The sequence below is a fragment of the Chelonoidis abingdonii genome, chromosome 2 (genome assembly GCF_003597395.2).
Source record: "Chelonoidis abingdonii isolate Lonesome George chromosome 2, CheloAbing_2.0, whole genome shotgun sequence".
NCBI lineage: Eukaryota > Metazoa > Chordata > Testudines > Testudinidae > Chelonoidis > Chelonoidis abingdonii.
The window spans coordinates 248,350,338-248,370,996 of record NC_133770.1 but is presented as its reverse complement, the minus strand read 5'-3'; the positions used below and the strand labels follow the sequence as shown (position 1 = coordinate 248,370,996).

Below are 20,659 nucleotides of genomic sequence, written 5' to 3'. Positions count from 1 at the left end.
ATCTAGGTATTTTAAAGCTTTCATTTCTTAATACTAAGATTAATGCCTTTTACTTGGAATATTTAGATACATAATATTCTGTGTATAGAGTTGAGTATTTACTGTTTGGTTTAAATTCTCTTAGACTTTTCCTTTTGAGTGTTTTATTCCTTGATTATGTATTGTCACTGATGGCTGAATTATGAGCTGTAACCGTACAGTTAAATGCTCTTGTCTTGTTTCCAGATCTTTCGTGTCAGTCACATTATGCTCACTTAGCATCTGCCAGCACAGATGGCAGCTAAAGTACCTCAGTTTCACAGAAGTATATTTTTCAGTTATTGTTTTTAATTGGATGTGGAGAGATGTTTATTGAAATCCATGGATGAGTGTACTCAAGAAAATACAGTAGTATCAGACATAATTTAAACCTCACCAGAGAGACAGATTGGGGACTTAGGGGAGCAGGCCTCCCTGAAACCAAGTGGAAAAGGGGGAGGTCTCCTTTTGCCTAAGGAGGAGGATTTGTGGTCCCCAATTGTCTTCAAGGGGAAAAAATAGCGTTCTATGTATTTTACCCGTAGGCACTTGAATTCAAGTGTGTTGTTTGAGATTTTGGTGTATGAGAGAGGGGAAAAAGGTGTTGTTAACCCCTGCCATAGAGCTTGCATCTCAAACTGGGGGTTGTGACCACTCAGGGAGTTGCAAGGTTATTACATTTGGGGGGGGAGGTCACAAACTGTTAGCTTCTATCCTCAAACCCCGCTTCACCTCCAGCATTTATATTGGCGTTAAATATTTTTTTAAAAGTGTTCTTTAATTTATAATGGGGGTCGCACTCGGAGGCTTGCTGTGTGAAAGGAGTCACCAATATAAAAGTTTGAGACTCACTGCTCTATGGGTATTTAAAAAAATCAAGTTTGTATGTGTACTTCTATATCATTACTCCGATGAAATATTTTCCATGTTTATATGTGGGGTGTTAATAAGAAAGCTGTAAGCATTAATCCATAATTTGGACTGTTCCTTTTATTATTTAAATACAAAAGCCAAAAAGCTAAATTGTAAAAAATTAAAAAATTACAGTCAGTAATGTCTTGCCAAATGTATTTGAGTGCATTTTCAATGAGGAAGCAATATGTAGTAAATTAAAATTAATTTTCATGAGGTTCTACATGCAAGTAGATCATATCAATTAGGAAATATACCTTTTAAAGAACTATTACATTATTTTATTAAATTGATTAGTTAATGTTTATAGAACAATTTGAAGATATGCCTTACTACATAGGTGCAAAATATTTTATTTATCATCTCTATACTGTAATGCTGAACTATTAAAATATTGCCCTTTTTAATACATGAAATGTTTTGGATCAGAGAAATAATATACCATTACTGAAATCCTCTCAAAAGGAGAGAATTTACAAAAAATGTGCCAAGGACATGAAATCTTGATTTGTATTGTAGTGAATGGCTCTTTTTTTTATACATTAAAAATAAGATTTAGTATTTCGTTTAGACATTAGTTGCATTTTATGTATGGAAATATATGTATCACATTTTTTCTTTTTTATATTTATCTGTAGGTGCCTTCAAAGAATGTGGAATCCTTTGCATCCATGTTGAGACACTCTCCTTTAGTTCAGATGGGGCCTGCCAAAGACAAAATTGTCCTTGGTCAAATCTTCCACATTGTAGAAGATGATCTTTATATAGATTTCGGTGGCAAGTTTCACTGTGTGTGCAAACGACCAGAAGTAGATGGAGAGTAAGTAATACTATTTTGGTAAATGAATAAAATTTGCAAGAAAACCAGAATACCTATGTAGTCAGAAATCTCTTTGTAATGATCTCAGATAGGGTTTCTTTGTAATGTGTAGATTTTAAACTGCTGAACTGTAGATTTCAGGTGGAGAACTAATCCAAATCACAAAAAGATTTGCTTTTGCTCTGAAGTCGCTGCATTAAGAGCAGATTCCCTTACATGATCAATCATAGACACACAAATTTTACAACTCTTAAAGCCCAGAGTGCAATTACTTATGTTAAATGTGTGATTCATAAAGAGAACATTAACAAATAAATTATTTTGGATCTCCAGTTAATATTTTCTGTCTTCTTTCAGTTCAGCTTTTTAAGTTGTCAGAATTTTATCTTTCCACCTTGAAGTGTACATTGACCACAAATTAATAATGAACAACTGGACTGAGATAAATTGTGATGACATAAATGGATAAATATGATCCAGTTTAGATTCATTGCCTGTTTCTAGATGAGTGCGCCACTAATATATTTGTATAAGCTTTTCTGAAGAGCAAAATATATGCATGAAATGTCAGATTCCTGTATTTGTAGATGTTGGTTTCAAAAGAAATAATGAGTTAAAACCATCTATTTCTGTAGAAAATAAGCTTTATTTTTTTGAGGAGAAAGATGTTACTGCTGTTGTGAGTACAAAGAAGATAGCATTGCAGATGTGAACTGAATATAAACTGGATTCATTGTTGTCTTCCTCACTTTTCAGAGACAGCTCCATACTTCTGCCGCTGGGTTGCAGGTTGCCCAGTGGCAATGGCAGCAGCATGCAATTAACAGCTCAGTTTCACTTTTGCTATCCTGAAACTTGTGGTGTTTGGTGAAGCTGTTAGCTTTCTCACACAGGAGCATGATTCCTACTAGCAGCAAGGAGAACAGGAACTGACATGAGGAAGGAGTCCCAAAAACAGGGACTGGGGAGGAGCAGAGTAGCAGAGACCCACCCTCTGGCAGCAGACTGGAGGCTCTGGTGAGGCAAGAAGAGACAAAATTTCTTTTCCCTTCCAGCAGTCAGAGGAGGGTGGAGTTTTAGATTTATCAGACACCTAATGCCAGAGGCTGATCATAAAAGATAGAGCCTCAGAAGCCTCTAGGGACAGCACCCTAGTAGAGATATCGTTTTTTGCCCTATTTGCAGCTGCTGGGGAACAGGGCTTTTCTCCAGGTTCTTGCCCTTGGACCTTGCTGATGGGAGCACCCTTCTTGTCTTTCATATCTGAATCTGGCTAGTGGGTTTGCTCTTCTGTCCAGTAGCTGTCTCATCAATAACTGAAAGAGGCATCAGTGTTTCAAAGTTGTAAAATCAAACATTTATTGAAAATGTATTGTTTTGTGAAAACTTGAGCACATTGAGAATGAAAATTCACTTTCATTATCCAGTTCACTTTCACTCTTTAGTTTTCGTGCATTAGCACAATGTTGTTGTGCTTGGGTCACAACACTATAGTACATTTAAATCTACCCCCCAATTAAAAAAAAAAAAAGACTAAAAAAGGTTTGAAAATATTTGGCTTGGATGAAACCCCTCATTACCATATCTAAAATAATAGTCTTAAACTATCTTGACAATAAAAGCCAACTCTAGAGTATTTTGATTTCCAAAAGTTTTAAATTTGAAATAACAAGTTCGTGCATAAGACTCTCTAATGTAATTTTGTAATCAAACAGCATTTGCATATTCATGATTTTGCTCCCTAATGTTTTTCTAAAATAATGGCGTAGTGTTGCCTTTCTGACAACAGATATGTTTGACAGGCCTGTGACTTTCAAGCAGATATGATTGACAACTATAAGATAGTTAGCACGTGACATGAATATTATTAGTACATTTTTTGACACAGACATGAAATAAACAAGGTAATTTCTCAGTTCAGGTTATACATAGGTTAAAAATAAAGGGGGCTTAATTCTCCGATGTGGTGAACATCTCCGAAGAAAGTTCTCCAGCCCTATTGACTTCATTGGGAGCTCAGTATGCTCAGCGCTCTCAGGATCAGGTTTGTAGAGTCAATCTATATTATGTATTCAAGGCAACTAAATTTAAAATGCAGAAAAGAGAAAATTCAGGGTGGGAAAAGGCAAAAGAAAATCCCTCCTTTGTACGTAGTTCTAGTGAATTTTATGTACACAGCTTATTTAGATTCTTGATTTAATATGATAGTTTAAAATTTGAGCTATTACTATAATAAATTTGCTTATAAAAGATTAAGATAGAAAACTTGAAAGTCTGTGATTAATGTAGATCATACAATGAGAATAATCAGTAATCATGTCAATCAGGATGTCGTGTGTTAACAAGACTTTGCATCATATTTTGGTGACCAGAACATAGCTCAGGAAAGAGAAGAAGTGTATCTTAAAGGAATTTGTCCCCAAGACCAATAGGCAGACAAGTGTTTGTGGCTGTATGGACCCATCTCTAGTGTTCCTTTTCCCTATCTTACTTTTAAGGTTTACATTTGTACATGCTTTGTGGTAGGTGGATTGGGGTGGGGCTGAGGAGTTGGTGGTATAGAGCTCAACTAAATTACTACCAAAGCATCACTTAACCCTCCACAGATACTCCAGAACAAGTGCAAGATTAGCCCGTTTGTTTTTAAATTCGCATATAAACAGGTATATTAATTTTGATGAAATTGACATGGGAGTGGTAGTAGTATCTGATTGTTTTTGTTTTAGTGTCAACAGTTATATTATGAGATGTCTTCTTCCTATAGTACGTAGCTGAACTAGTTATCCAAAACTTGGCACATTGGTCTGTGTGCGCGCACAGGAGACTTTTGGATCAAAAGCAAATCTGGAAACTGTTATCTTGGCTAGATGTATTAACATTTAAGTAGTCATAACTATGTCTTGAAGTCAATGCCGCATGAGTAGGAATAAGTGGGGAAGGTCATGCCTCTGCTTGTCTGATTACTTCTGTCTGCGTGCAGACTAATGACAGCAGTGCATTGATTTTACAAAATTAAGGTTGCATTCTCAGAACAATACAACCTTCTCATGTTTAATAAGAACCTGGTATAAATAATGTCGGGAGACTCTGCTTTCGATGTTCATGTGTCTCTCACCTGAGACAGAGACTGAGTTCCAGTTTGGAAGCAAATGAATAATCATTTTTACCCCTGCCCAAAAATCCGTATTTTGGTGGAAGATGCTAACATGGTTCTAGTCTAGAAAGTGACAAGATAAAAATATCATCCTCTTTTATATATATCCTCATGTATGTTCTTTGTGTGGGTTTAGAGTAGTGGTTCTCAACTTGTATACCATTTGCAGTCCAATCAGCACAGAGCTGTTACCCATTTGACATCCTCAGGCCATACAGGTAGTATTGGATGTGGCCCACAATGGTAAATAAGTTGAGAACTACTGGATTAGAGCCATCTCTGCTCACACTGGTGACCATAATAAGAATGTATTATACTTTCTATTAGCACTGTAGAGTCAATCTAGCTGGAGAGTCGATTGTCTGATATTGTGACTCACACTGCCAACAGAAATGTTTATAAAGTTCTGTTTGTGGATATTTATTGTTGGTAGACCATGAGCCAGAAGGGAGACATCTTGACTTTCAGATTGCATATTGAATGTAGAGGGCTAAACTAACAATTTAGAAAAAAATTAGATTTAATCTGCAGTTACTGAAACAGAAATGGAACCTTGTGATGCTATTCTACAAGTCACTTTTCAGAGTAGAACTATACTGTCATACCTATTCTAGTTTGACTTGTACTGCAGATCTCATTTTAATTTGTTCCTCTCTTTTCAGGAATGTTAAATTCCCCAAAAGTGTTACTTTTTGATATCAATAAGAACAAAGGGGGAGGAAATGTACTTTTTGCCCATAAATAATCCTGTCTCAAGTGATGAACCTGCAATGCTTCCTTGATAACTTTGGCTTATTACTCTAGAACAGGGGTCAGCAACCTATGGCACGCGTGCCAAAGGTGGCAAGTGAGCCAATTTTTGATGGCATGTGGGGCGGGCTGAGCTGCTCAGCCCGCCATCGCTTTGGGGTTCCTGCTGCTGGCCCCTTACCAGCCGGAATCCCGGCGCTGGTCCCACTCAGCACCCGCTGCTGGCCTGGGGGAAGGAACATCAGGCTGGAGGCGGGCTGAGACCCCAGCTGGCAGGAACTTGTTGTGGAAACCCCAGAGCAGCGGCGGGTTGAACTGCTCAGCCCGCTGCCGCTCTGGGGTTCCTGCTGCTGGCCCCTTGCCAGCCAGGGTCCCCTTCACAGCCCCACTCACCTTGCTTCCAGTTGGAGTTCCAGTGCAGGCCCCCTGCCAGCCTGGGTCCAGGCTTCCGACCCTGCTCGGCCCTGCTCAGCCCTACCAGCCGCCAGCTCCACTCACCTCAGCTGCCGATCTGGGGTTCCAGCCGCTGACCTGCCAGCCGGTTATCAACTTATAACTCAGAAGCCTGTGTGCAGCTTAAAGTATCTAAATAGGTGCTACCAGACATTGGAAAACTCAGCAAGGAAAAGCAAGGGCAAGGATCACACTAAACTAGTAAGATCAGCATTTTTAATTTAATTTTAAATCAAGCTTCTGAAACATTTTGAAAGCCTTGTTTACTTTACATATAACAGTAGTTTGGTTATATATTATAGACTTAGAGAGAGACCTTCTAAAAAACATTCAAATGTATTACTGGCACGTGAAGCCTTCAATTAGAGTTTATACATGAAGACTCGGCACACCACTGCTGAAAGGTTGCCGACCCCTGCGCTAGAACCAGGGGCCTCAAACTTCATTGCACCGTGACTCCCTTCTGACAACAGAAATTATTACAAGATTCCAGGAGGGTCTTGGGCCTGACCCCACCCAAGCCCCGACTCCCCAGGCTGGTAGGGCCAAAGCTGCTGCCTTGGGTGTGGAGGCCAAAGTCGAACTTCAGCCTCAGGGGAGGGCAGGCTGTAACTTGAGCTCTCATGCCCAGGGCTGAAGCCAAAGCCTGAGCCCAGCCACACTGGGGTTTTGACCCCGGGCAGTGGGGCTCAGTCTTCGGCTTTGACCCTGGGCCCCAGGAAGTCTAACAGCAGCCCTTGCAACCCCTTTAAAATGGGGTCACGACCCACTTTGGGTCTCGATCCACAGTTTGAGAACTGCTGCTCTAGAACAATCATCTAGAATTAGTTTATAGTCTCCTAGATCATAATAAAACCTACCTTTCATTATCCAGCACAATCTTTGAGCTGCAGGCTGACTTTTCATTCTTCAAAGCAAACAAAACTCTTGTAGGCCTGTTCTGTGGAGCCTGTGCCTATTAACCAGCTTCTAAAACTCCAAATTCCCTCAATTATTTTTTCCTCCTCCAGGGAAGCAAATTCCATCCAGCATAAAATCCTTGTACTGCTGGGCAAAGGAAGATATATATTTTATTTAATTAAATATTTACGTATTTATTTATTAAATATTTTCCCTTCCTTTTTCATGGATAGAGTATTTCCTTTTATTAAGTAACTGCAGAGCAGCCACCTCGTAATCCCCTAGAATAAATCTGCACAAGAACTGTGCAAGTATCTGATTTTTTTGGTTTGCTGGCAGTTACGAAAAATAAAAAGTTTTAGGTCGACCCAAAACATTTTGTTTTACCTGAAACAAAATATTTCATTTCAATTTTGAGCTCTTCAAACATTTTAAATTTTTTTTAAATAAAATTGAAAGAAATTTAAGTAAAATTATTGAATCAAAATATCAAAACATTTTGTTTCAAAAATATCAAAATGAAACATTTTGATTTTCTTTGGAATTTTTTTTTTGTTAGTTTCTTTTCATCAACTCAAACAATACAGCATTTACATTTTCCTCCAAAAATGTTATGGCCAAAAAGTTTTGGTCCAGGCTTTCTCAGCATTATATAAGATAATTTGCAACCTTGAGTTGAAGCCACTTCTGGTTAAAAGAAATCCTGGAAACAGTACTGATAGAGGTTCAAAAACAATGAATATAATGGGAAAGTGAAGACTAGAAACGTCTTTTCTTGCAATTAATTGTCTGTTTCTCCTTTTGGAAAATATTACCGTACTTCGTTGAATTTGTAAAGTCTGTTGTTAGTGTGATCCATCATTATTGATGTTTGCCTGCATCGGCATCAGAAACTGCCATATCTAGAGTATAGTCAGTTTATTATGGGCCATATGCATTGCTGGTGTCATGCCAGTGGAGTTAAACTAGGATGCACTTGTCCACTAATAGCATGTTGTCATATAGGATTTATTTGATGTTACAAAGATATTACTGTCATTCTTGCAGAACAAGAAAATATGGATATGGGGCATTACTAAATCCATAATATTTTAATATTATATATTGCAGTTATTAAAAACATCATCTTTCCTTGCATGCATTATTTAATCTTGTATAAAGTTCCTGTAAAAAGTGTAGGTCCTGTAAAATGATTTGTAATCCAGCCAGTGATAATATGCAAGGCAAAGAGATATTATGGAAAAATAGTACTATGCTAGATTGTGTTTTTTCTGTAGCTGAAAGATTTTCCTTTTGGGTAGAAAGGGAACAAAGCCTTCAAAAACATAGTGCCCGTTTTTAATAGATCTCCCAGAAAGAACAATAGTATAAACCATGACAGAAAGGTTTATACTATTGGATGACATTCTTAAGAACTGTTAAGTATGGAAAGGAGTTTTGCTGATTTTGTTTCTTGCAAGGTCTGCACCTGTATCGTTAATGACCATTCCCAGTAAAAGCACAATGACTTTTGGCAGTTTTCTGAAATGTGGGATTGCAGGACTCCTATCTGTGCCAGTCTGATGTTGCTTTGTTTTCGAAGGCTGCTGTAACCCTCCAGCAACTTTATCAGGTTACAGAATCTAAAAGGTACTTTTTAAAGTTTGCATGTGCAGCTGTTGCAGGGATTTCCAATACATCCTGTGGCAATTTACTTAACACCTTTTAGTCTGTGCCAAATTTGCGTAGGGGAGGAGGGAAAGAAATCAGATGATACTAGTTGCCATTCAGAGCATGACAGCTTCATGACCTTCATAAAACATTAGGTAATGTTATTCTTGTAAACTATACCAAAATATTTATACTGCTTGGATGGTTGCCAAGGTGAATTTTATTTGGGAAACATTTACATGCTTTTGTTTTCTATATTAAAATTATTTTATATGTTAGGAGGTGAAACTAATTATTCTAAAAGTATCTTTTTATGTAGTTGATTTGTTGGTTTTTTTCCCCTAGCAGGCAGGGTTGTCCCTAGTCATTCTGGGGCCCTATGCAGCCCCCATGGCAGGGGGGGAGGGGGAGAGACTGGCCCCAGGGCTCCATGGGGAGGGGGCAGGAGCAGGCTTGGGGGGCAGGGTGAAACTGCCCCCCAGCACTCACCCGTGGCACCGGTGAATGCAGGCCCAACCCCTGCTGCAGTCCTCAAGGGAGTGGGGGCGGGGACATGGGGAAGAGGCGGAGCAGGGGCTAGAGCAGCACGCAACTGCGCAGGGCACCAGGAAATGTGGTGCCCCAAATTTCCTGGTGGCCTGCGAAGTTGCGTATTTTGCGTATAGGTAGGAACGGCCCTGCTAGTGGGTATGTTTAATTAAGACAATTTGAGCTGCGCTGTTTCCAGTAATGATGATGGATGAAGTGTGGATATTTAAGATTAAAACATGTTTTAAAAAAATTAGAGCTAGGTGGAGTGAGAGATTCTAGTAGTAGATGATTTCGATATTTCAAAATTTGGTTTCATTCCAGTTGGACCAAAACACCCTAATTTCAAAAATCCCCATGAAAGGGAATGGAGTGCTAGCGCTACGTTAGTCTGTCTGGTGGATTACTGTGGATTTGAAAGCCCTGGGGTCCCCGACTCAGAGGCAGTTCACCTGGCTGGCTGCCTCGGACCCTAGAAGCCATGTGGTCCCCGGTAATAAGGAACTGAGTAGGTGAGCTGGCGGGAAATTAGTCAGATTTCCATCAGAACTCTGCCTCGTTTCCAGCAGAACTTTGTCAAAATTGAATCATCTCTATGAAACATTTTGATAAATAGGCAAATTTTAACAAAAAATGTTGTTTTGGAATTTTCCCAATCAGCTGTAAAAAAAAAACAAAAACACAACCAACCAAACAAAAAAAACCCTCCACATTTCTACCATTCCTTTTTTCAAGCCTCACTATAAAAATAATTGAAAATGTTTAATGTGCATCAAAGAAAAGGAAAATATGAGATTTAAATTTTACATTAATAAAGTGTTAAGCACAATATTTTAATTTACATTTCTTAGGCTTGATCTACACTAGCAATTTATGTTGGTATAACTATGTCACTCAGGGCTGTGGAAAAGACAAACCCCTGAGCGATGCAGTTACAGCAGACTAACTCCCGGTGTAGACAGTCATGGGAGTGCTTTTCTCATTGACATAGCTACTACCTCTCGGAGAGATGGATTACCTGTGCCAATGGAGTAAGCCCTCCTGTTATGGGTTGCATCTACACTGAAGCACCACAGTGGCTCAGCTGCACCACTTCAGGATTTTAAGTGCAGACAAGCCCTTGGTTTTCAGACGTTTGGCCAAAATATAACAACTGGCCTCAAAGTCACACCTACAAAGTTTGTGCACCTGTCCATATTTGCACAAGAGTTATCTCTTTTGATGCTGATTGAATAGAGCACTTAAGCACACGTGCTATTTTACACTTCTGAATACTCAAGTTGTCTTTAGTGGGACTATGCATCTGATTAAAAGTATGCATCTGCTGAAGTGCGTTGCTTGACCACAGACTGTACATAAATGCCTGGATGGTTGTGTCTATGATTTAGAATTTCTACAAAAAAAATTCTTACCTGGGTTAGGGCTGGTAGGAGTTGTAGTATAGATAAGTGTCTGATGGCTTCCTATGTTTTTGCCAGTGTGTTAATAAAATCATAGAATCATAGGACTGAAAGGGACCTCAAGAAGTCTTCTAGTTCAGTCTCCTGTACTTAAAGCAGGACTAAGTATTTTCTGACCATCCCTGACAGGAGTTTGTCTAACCTGGTCTTAAAACTCTCCAATGACGGAGATGCCACAATCTCTCTAGGTAATTTATTCCAGTGCTTAACCATCCTGACAGGAAGTTTTTCCTAGTGTCCAGCCTAAACCACCTTTGCTACAGTTCAAGCCCATTGCTACTTGTGCTATCCTCAGAGGTCAATGAGAACAATTTACCACTCTCCTCCTAGTAACAATCTTTTATGTACTTGAAAACTGTTACCATGTCCCCTCTCAGTCTTCTCTTTCTCTTCAGACTAAACAAACTTTTTTTTCCAGTCTTCCCTCATATGTCATGTTTTCTAGACCTTTAATCATTTTTGTTTCCCTTCTCTGGACTTTCTCCAATTTGTCCACATCTTCCCTAAAATGTGGCACCCAGAACTGGACACAGTACTCCAGTTGAGGTCTAATCAGCATGGAGTAGAGTGGAAGAATTACTTTTTCATACCTTGCTTACAACACTCCTGCTAATACATCCCAGAATGATGAGTACTTTTTTTTTACCACAGTGGTACACTGTTAACTCATATTTAGCTTGTGATCCACTCTGATCCCCAGATCCATTTCTTCAGTACTCCTTTCTAGGCAGTCATTTCTCATTTTGTCTGTGTGCAAGTGACTGTTCCTTCCTAAGTGGAGTACTTTGCATTTGTCCTTATTGAATTTCATCCTGTTTATTTCAGACCATTTCTCCAGTTTGTCCAGATCATTTTGAATTTTAATCCTATCCTGCAAAGCACTTGCAACCGCTCCCAGCTTGGTATTGTCCACAAATTTTATCAGTGTACTCTATATGCCATTATCTAAATCATTGATGAAGATATTGAACAGAGCCGGACCTGATCCCTACAGGCCCACATTTGATTTGCCCTTCCATCATGACAGTGAACCACTGATAACTACTTTCTGGGAAAGTTTTCCAATTAATTATGCAACCACCTTATACTAGCTCCATCTAGGTTGTATTTCCCTAGTTTGTTTATGAAAAGGTCATGCAAGACAGTATCTAAAGTCAAGATATAACAGATCTATCACTTCCCCCCATCCACAAGGCTTGTTACCCTGTCAAAGAAAGCTATTAGGTTGGTTTGACATGATTTGTTGTTGACAAATACATGCTGAGTGTTACTTATCACATTATTATCTTCTAGGTGTTTTGCAAATTGATTTGCTTAATTATTTGCTCCATTATCTTTCCAGGAACTGACTGATCTGTAATTTCCTGGGTTGTCCTCATTCCCCTTTTTATAGATTGGCTCTATATTTGCCATTTTCCAGTTCTCTGGAATCTCACCCATCTTCCATGACTTTTTGAAGATAATTGCTAATAGCTCAGATATCTCCTCAGTCAGCTCCTTGAGTGTTCTAGAACAGTGGTTTTCAAACTGTGGGTTGTGGCCCAGTACTGGGTTGCGGAATGGAAGGCACTGGGTCGTGGTGGGTCTGGTCAGCACCGCTGACCGGGCTGTTAAAAGTCCTGTCAGCAGTGCTGCCAGGCTAAGGCAGGCTAGTTCCTACCTGTTCTGTCACCACGTTGCAGCCTGGAATCAGCCAGCAGCAAGTCCGGCTCCTAGGCGGGGGTGGGGCCATGGGGCTCTGTGCGCTGCCCCCATCCTGAGCACCAGCTCCGCACTCCCAGTGGCCGGGAACCAGCCAATGGGAACTGGGAGGGGGGTCGGTGCCAGTGGGCGAGAGCCACACGGAGCCACTTGTGCACCTCCATCTAGGAGCCAGACCTGCTGCTGGTCGCTTCCGGGGCACTGTGCGGTCGGCGGTGCCAGGACAGGCAGGAAGCCTGCCTTAGCACCCCCCACTGCACCATTGACCGGGAGCCGCCTGAGATAAGCCTGCACCCCAAACCCCCCTCCTGGAGCCCCTTCCTGCACCCCAAACCCCTTATCCCTGGCCTCATCCCAGAGCCTGCACCCCCAGCTCAGAGCCCTGACCCCCTCCCACACCCCAACCCTGAGCCTCCCAAACCCAGAGCCCCTGCCTGCATCCCAAACCTCTCATCACCAGCCCCACCCCAGAGCCTGCATCCCCAGCCCAGAGCCCCTCCCACACCCCTGCCCCAGCCCAGAGCCCCCTCCCACACTCTGAGCCGCTCATTCCCAGCCCCACCCCGCAGCTCAACCGTCTGCCCGAATCCTGAGCCCCTCCCACACCACAAACTCCTCATCCCCAGCTCCATTGGGTCACGGGCATTAACAATTTTCTTCAACTGGGTTGTCCAGAAAAAAAGTTTGAAAACTACTGTTCTAGGATATATTTTCGTCAGGCCCTAGTGACTTTAATATATCTAACATGTCTAAGTAATTTTTAACTTTTTCTTTCCCTATTTTAGCTTATGGTCCTACCTCATTTTAACTGACAAGAAATAAATATGTAGTAGAGATGCAGATTTCCATTTCAGATGTCCATAGGATCATTCTAAGCAGTGAAAAAGAAAACATGATGACAGTGACCAAATCTGTCCTTTTAAAGTGTAATTTTGCACATAGTATAGTAAATATACTGTAATGATCATGATAATTCTTACTTCTCCATTGTCTTCCTAAATAGAAGCAAATCATTTTACAGACTTAATTAACGAGCTTTGTAAAGCATGTTCTAGGTTTTACCTTCTGCACTAGGCAACTAGGAGGAAGAGATCATATGGAGTCACTTTTTCCCCACCCCCAATGCAAGTAGCAGGGCAGGATTCTCTACTTAGCTCTTGAGGGCCAGCAAACACATTGGTCAAAGTATCATGGTCCTGTACCACCTAGTGTTTGTTAAGAAATTTGTGCACACCATGAGCAACTGCTGCTGCCAGTTAGAAAGTGCGCTTCAGCATCTCGTTTCCCATAGAAATCTGCCATGACTAATAGGATGATTGCAGTAGAAAACATACTCACTAGTATTAGGGATAGTGGAGGGAATAATTATATGTATCACATTCATATACACATACACTTTAAACATACATATGAATCACTTCGTTCCTCACAAATGGAGGGTGCAGCCTTTTTTAGATTGAAACCTGCCATCTATTTTAAAGCACATAACTTTTGTCTAATGTTGCTATCTCTGCTCTATCACTGCCAATAGTGCCCTCTCTCTACCCTGTTCATCTGCTTCCAGGAGCATCTCTGTTTTTTCTATATTGTCCCCCGGTGCTTTGGCACGACCTTATAATTCTTGTCTGGTAGGCCATCTCTGTCTCTGCTTGTTCCTTAAGACTCAGCTCTTCTGCAATACCACAACGTGAGTAAATTTATATTATTATTATGAAAATATTTTTTAAACACAACAACAAAATAGTGTAACTGAGCCATCATAATGTGTGCACAACCAAGCTGAATAACCTCATGATTTTGCTGTAAACCACATTATTCCTTCCTTCCTTCCTTCACCCTGTTGTTCATTATTAACACTTGGTGCATCCTATATATTATTTTATAATCTGTAAGGGAAAGAATAATGTCTTTCTACCTGTGCAGTAAGACTCCATGGAGCAAATATCATAATAGATGATGTAAAATAAATTAAAAAGTGAGGAATACTGTATCCAACTGAAACATCCGGGTAGAGCATAATTGGCTGAGCTTGCACAGCCCAATGCTCAACTTGATGGCATTTCTCTGTTTAGAAATAACACTAATATCTTTTGAATGCCGCATCTGATTAATTCCTGTACCTCAGGGAATGTTCTAGGCATCAGTGGGCAGAACCCTGTTGGTTTTGGTGAAAATCAGAAAACCAGAGGGGGAAAATGAGAGAGAGACAGCACCACTTGCATTTGGTTAGCAGACTTATTGCCTTCAGTCACCTCTGGAATTGTCTAGAGCAGGGGTCCCCAATGCGGTGCGCCCGCGTCCTGGCCCCCAGGAGAGCACCTGCCGAAATGCTGCAGCGGCATTTTGGTGGGGACGCCTCTCGATGACGCCGTTTGCTGTCGACAAGTGACATCATCGAGAGGTGTCACCCCCGAATTTCGGCAGCGACGCCTCTCGCTGATGCCGCTTGCTGTCGACAAGTGATGTCATCGAGAGGCGTTGCTCCCGAATTTTGGCGGGGATGCCTCTCGCTGACGTCGCTTGTCGATGGCAAGCGACATCTTCGAGAGGCATCGCCGCCGAAATTCGGTGGCATTTCGGCGGGTGCTCCACCGCTGCATTGGTCCTTCGGCTGGTGCCTGCCAGCCAAAAAGGTTGCGGACCACTGGTCTAGAGAACAAAGAACCAGTTGATGGCAGCCATCAACACATTGCAGCATAATAATACTCCTATCTCAGTTTAAAATGTTGACACTTTGAATGAATGGAGGGAGGAAAGAGGGGAATAGGGGCATATATAGAGCCCCTGGCATGATGGGAGGGGAGGGTGGAGTATGGAGGACCCTGGTATGGGGAGAGAGCAGAACTGGGGGTACATAGAGGCAATGAGATGAGAGGGCAGGGGGGGAATGAGGACATAGAGTCCCTGGCATGGTGGGGCTCACAGAATCTCTGGCAGAGGAGGAGAAAGAGGGGACAATACTATGGGGGAGGGGGAAAGGGGAGCACACAGAGCACCTGCCATAGTGGGGAAAGGGGAATGACAGGCCCTGGTATGGGTGACACCATAGAGACCCTGGCATGAGGAGAGTTGCAATGAGTCACTGAAATAGAGGGGGATGGAAGGATGACACATAGGGAACTTGAGGGAAGTGGGAATGGAGGGAGGCAAGGAGACTCTGTTGTGTACAGTGAGCTCAGATGACAGAAGCAACGAAGTGTGGGAATCCCCAGTTACCCAAATTAAAATTTAGCCAGGATACAGGAACTTAATGCTACACTTGCAAAAAATGTCATGGGATTTTTAATGACCCCAGTGATCATGGACTTCATCTTCAGACCTAACCCCCAAAATATCACCATTAGAGTAGAGTGCCCCCTAATACTAGACTGGGTCACCATGCTGGAGTACAGATTCTTCAGAGTTGGTACACAGTGCCTCCTGCTGAGTCACCAACATTACTACTTGCAAGTCCTGAGTTTCCTCTAGATCTCGTCCACCCAGTTACTGACCCAAGCTTGTGACATTCTGACATTATTGCAGCTTGAGGTATAATATAACTGTGTCCAGCGCCTGTAGGTCAATATGAAAATAGACAACACTTTAATTTTGAGCAAACCATTCACTCATATGTACCATTGTTTTTAGCAGTAATATAATGCAATGCTAGATTTAAAAAATTGGTCCTGGTACTGCACTGGTGATATGATCTTGTTTTTGTTTGTTTGTCTTACAATAGTTCATTTCCCTTTTAGTGTCAGAAACCAACAAAAACAATCTGCATACACATTGAAATGCTTGGTGGGGGGAAGGGCAGGCGGGGAATTGCCAGCTGGCTTGTAAAGAAATACTATTTTTAAATGCTTCTGCTGCTGGCTTCTTTTTAAAGTTACTTATTTTCATTTTTATTATTGGGATCATTTCTTGCTGAAAACCCAGAATGTCTAAGTTGTCTTTGTTTGTTTAAAATTTCAGTTTGGACTTACAAGACAAGATCCTATTGTCTGTGGCCACAAAGGTGGCTTTCTCAAAGTGGAATTAAATTCACAATCATAGAGTCGTGGTACTGGAAGGGACATCAAGCGGGAAGGGAAGGGAAGGGACATCAAGCAGTCATTTAGTCCAGAGGTCTTCCTGCACTTAAGGCAGGACTAAGTATTATCTAGACCAGGGGTCTCCATCGCAGTGCCCACGGGTGCCATGACACCCGCCGGGACATCTATGTGCGCCCGCATACTGGCCAGCGGACAAACATCTGCTGAAATGCTGCCGAAAAGCAGTGTCATCAAGAGGCGTCGCCGCTGAAAAGCGGCAACACCTCTTGACGTTGCCGCTTCTTGGCAGCATTTCGGAGGATGCTTGTCCACTGGCCATGGTCCTCAGTGGCTCGTCATCTGGCACCCACCACCCAGGGGGACCACCGATTTAGACCATCCCTGACAGGTGTTTGTCTGAACCTGCTCTTAAAAATCTCCATGGTGGAGATTCCACAACCTCCCTAGGCAATTTATTCCAGGACTTAACCACTCTGATAGTTAAAAAGTTTTTCCTAATGTCCAACCTAAACCGCCATTGCTGCAATTTAAAGCCATTTCTCCAGTTTGCCCAAATTGTTTTTAATTTTTAAATCCTATCCTTCAAAGCACTTGCAACCCCTCCCAGCTTGGTATCATCCACAAACTTTATAAGTGTACTCTCTGTGCCATTATCTAAATCATTGGTGAAGATATTGAACAGAACCAAAGCCAGAACACACACATAAGAGACCAAATCACTTATAAAGTAATACACTGGGCCAAATGCAGTTGTGGTGTAAGCAGGAGGAGTTCCAGGGAAGTCAATGGAGAAGCACCTGCTGATTTTATCCCATCATGACGCTTTTCTGCAAAGACAAAGGTTAATATTCTATCTATATTTATAATCATTTTGATAAATCACAGGAAAAATACCTGGAAATGGAAAGGATTAACATCTAAAGCTTAACAGAATACTAATATTAAAATTAGGCCTTCTCATTAGACAACTTAAATATTATTTGTTTCCTAAAATATATTTACAGTGCACTTTAGTTTGTTTTCATTTACTAACTGATAACAATTGTATAACTAAAAGATGTTTAAGTGATCATTTGGAACCTAAACAGCTATTTCAGTTTAAAAAAAAAAGAGTTAAACTAAGCGCTACCTCATTGTCAAGAATTAAGTAAAATTCAACTTATAAATCCTCTGCATGCTTTTGTACATACACTCAAAATTATATATTACATGCCAAAAACTCCATATTAAAAGAAAGTTACAGTTGCAAACTAAGGTTTCAGAGTAGAAGCCGTGTTAGTCTGTATCTGCAAAAAGAACAGGACTACTAGTGGCACCTTAGAGATTAACAGATTTATTGTAACATAAGCTTTCGTGGGCTACAGCTCACTTCATCGGATGCATGTTGTGGAAAATACAGAAGGAAGATAGATAGATATGGATGGGCCATTAGGGCTTGGCTACACTTGCAAGTTGCAGCGCTGGTGAGGGGAGTTACAGCGCTGCACTACTCGGTGTTCCAGCACTTACAAAGCTCAGCCAGCGTGCAACTCCCTTGGCCGCGCGCTGGCTGTTACTCCTGGTCCTGCTACTGGGTGTAGCGAATCCACGCTGCTCATCAGTGTGACACTCACCAGCGTGCTGTATTGGCACTCAGGGTATTAAGAGGTATCCCAGATTCCTGCTCTACAAACAAACCGGAAGTACTCCCCGGGGAGCAATGTACCAACACAGCTGCTCTTTGCTCCCGCGAGCGAGCACAAGCCAGAGGCATTAAGAATAGATTCACGCTGTTTGCTTGAGGAGCAAACAGCACAGGCGCGGGGAGGGAGGGAGTCCGTCGGAGAACTGCTTATCTGGTCGGAAGCCTTTTTACATTTAGAGTTGATTGAGGAGAGGGTGGGGGAAATGGGCAGAATTTGCAAGGCGGGAGCTCACAGTGTCTGCTCCAAAAATCCGCTCTCTCTGTTCTCCGGACGCTCCCTTGTCACACTCCACCCCCACCCCCCCCTCTTTTGGAAAAGCATGTTGCAGCCACTTGAACGCTTGGGGATGCTGCCCACAATGCACCACTCCCAACAGCGCTGCAAATGCTGCAAATGTGGCCACACTGCAGCGCTGGTAGCTGTCAGTGTGGCCACACTGCAGTGCTGTTCCTACACAGCTGTACGACCACAGCTGTAACTCCCAGCGCTGCACATCTCCAATGTAGCCATACCCTAACACAGAGTAAAACTATTTCCCCATGCTTATTTCCCCTGCCCCCCCCCCCCAGTTCCTTATCTCCTTGTCAAGTGCTGGAAATGGGCCATTTTCATTACCACTACAAACAGTTATTTTTCTCTCCTGCTGATAACTGCTCACCTTAACTGATCACTCTCCTTATAATGTGTATGGTAACACCCATTGTTTCATGTTCCCTGTGTGTTTATACACATCTTCCTTTTGTATTTTCCACTACATGAATCCAGTGAAGTGAGCTGTAGCCCACCAAAGCTTATGCTACAATAAATTTGTTAGTCTCTAAGGTGCCACAAGTGCTTCTATTCTAGTTGCAAACTAAAGCATTTAAAAGTTAAGAAATGTCAGAATTAAATTTGCTCGTGCAACCCTAATTTGGTCCTCTTGTGCATATGCATTATGATACAATCTTTAATTACATGATCATATATTTTTTCCACAAGACTTCTGCCTCATGCAGTACACAGGATGGGAGACAATCATGGAATAAATTAGGATTATGTAGTCAATGAGATTGTTTGTAGGATCCTTGCTTCATTTGCTGCAGAAGTAGAGAACAGTAAGAGGGAAGATGATCTTCTGCTTAAGACAGGTGAACACTCCAAAAGGACCTCAGTTCTATCCCTGCCTTTGCTGCAGAGTTACTACGTGATGCTCAGCAAGTCACTTAAAACTAAAATTGACAGGTGGACACTAAGGGCATGTTCCCCAATTTCTGGTTGCCCAACCTGAGACACCAGGGCATAACTTGCTGAAGTGCTGAGCACTTGCAAATGCAGCCGAAGTCAGCTAGAGTTGTGTATGCTCAGCACCTCTGGCTATAAGGCAGTGTGGTCTGAAGGAATGAGCACAAGATTGGGAATCAAGAAATCTTGAGTTCCAATTCTGACTCTGCCACTCCGTTATCCTGAAGAGGAAACAAATTCATTAATGTCTGTGAGACACTAAGACATCAGGGTGATAAGTGAAAGACCATAAAGAGTGAATAATTCTGCATTCATTGCAGGCTTTGGATGGTGTGCAGTAAGGCAGGCAGGAGCCAATAACTGAATAAGGATAAACATTTTGAATAGCAGCCTCATTCTCTGAGGATCATCTATCCTATGCAGTGAATGAGGAGTCAGCGTCCTGGGGAGGACATAGTATACAATCACATATCAGTGCACACAGACAAGGGGCAGAGTTAAGGTTGCACAGGCAATCTATAGTCTGGCATTTCCTAACTTTTTTGAATGTTTGACTCTACAACCTAAATGTATTTTCACAAGATTCCTGTATGTAATTTCCTCATTTTTAAAGGAAAATATTAAAAAAAAATTCTATTATGTGCAACAGTAGCAACCTCGCATCATCAGTAGAGTTTGAATCCTGCACCTGCTTGTGCATGAAACATCTAATTAGCAGGTGATATCTTATTGCTTAGAAAAACGTGTAGAGGAAAAGGTCTGTGCCTGTTGTATAAATATATCTGTGTGCATAAGTCTGTTTTTTTTTTTAACTGGCTCAGGTTTGCGGTTAGCCTGGTGCAGCTATGGTGACCAGACAGCAGATGTGAAAAATTGAGACTGGGGGGTGGGAATAGGAGCCTATATAAGAAAAAGACCCCAACATTGGGACTATCCATATAAAATCGGGACATCTGGTCACCCTAAGTGCAACCATCATGTATCAGTTTCTTTCTCTGTAATGGCATACAGGCAACCAAATAGTAGAAATCTTAGTACTGATTTTCACACAGTAGAAGTCTTCCTCCAGTCAGCGTTAGGTACTTTGGACCATATTCTTCCCCAATGAGACATCAGGGCTGACTTTGGCCCATTGTGTGTTTATACACTGGTAATGTTTGCTAAAGTTTAAAAAAAAAAAAAAAGTCTGATTCTCCTTTGCTCTACATCTTTTAAGGAAAACCATAATCAGACAGTTAGTCTCCATGCTGTGAAAAATGTAGTCTCTCTCTGATTAAAATTGCAAGAATGTCATGTTGAAATCCTCAGAGGACGGAGATGGTTGCCACTGTTGATCAGCAAACATGCTTTCTGGCACTCCAGTCCATCTCTTG

The 20,659-nt window shown here is 41.5% G+C and overlaps 1 protein-coding gene across 4 annotated transcripts in view; it reads left to right on the top strand.

Annotated features, from left to right (window-relative positions):
• Positions 1–20,659, top strand: part of TPD52 (tumor protein D52) — a 230,081-nt gene that overhangs the window by 98,725 nt on the left and 110,697 nt on the right. For all 4 annotated transcript variants that reach the window (XM_032763350.2, XM_032763352.2, XM_032763353.2 and 1 more), the window contains one exon: positions 1,569–1,750. In XM_032763350.2, the coding sequence (XP_032619241.1) occupies positions 1,569–1,750 (182 nt within the window). The remainder of the gene's footprint in view (positions 1–1,568; positions 1,751–20,659) is intronic.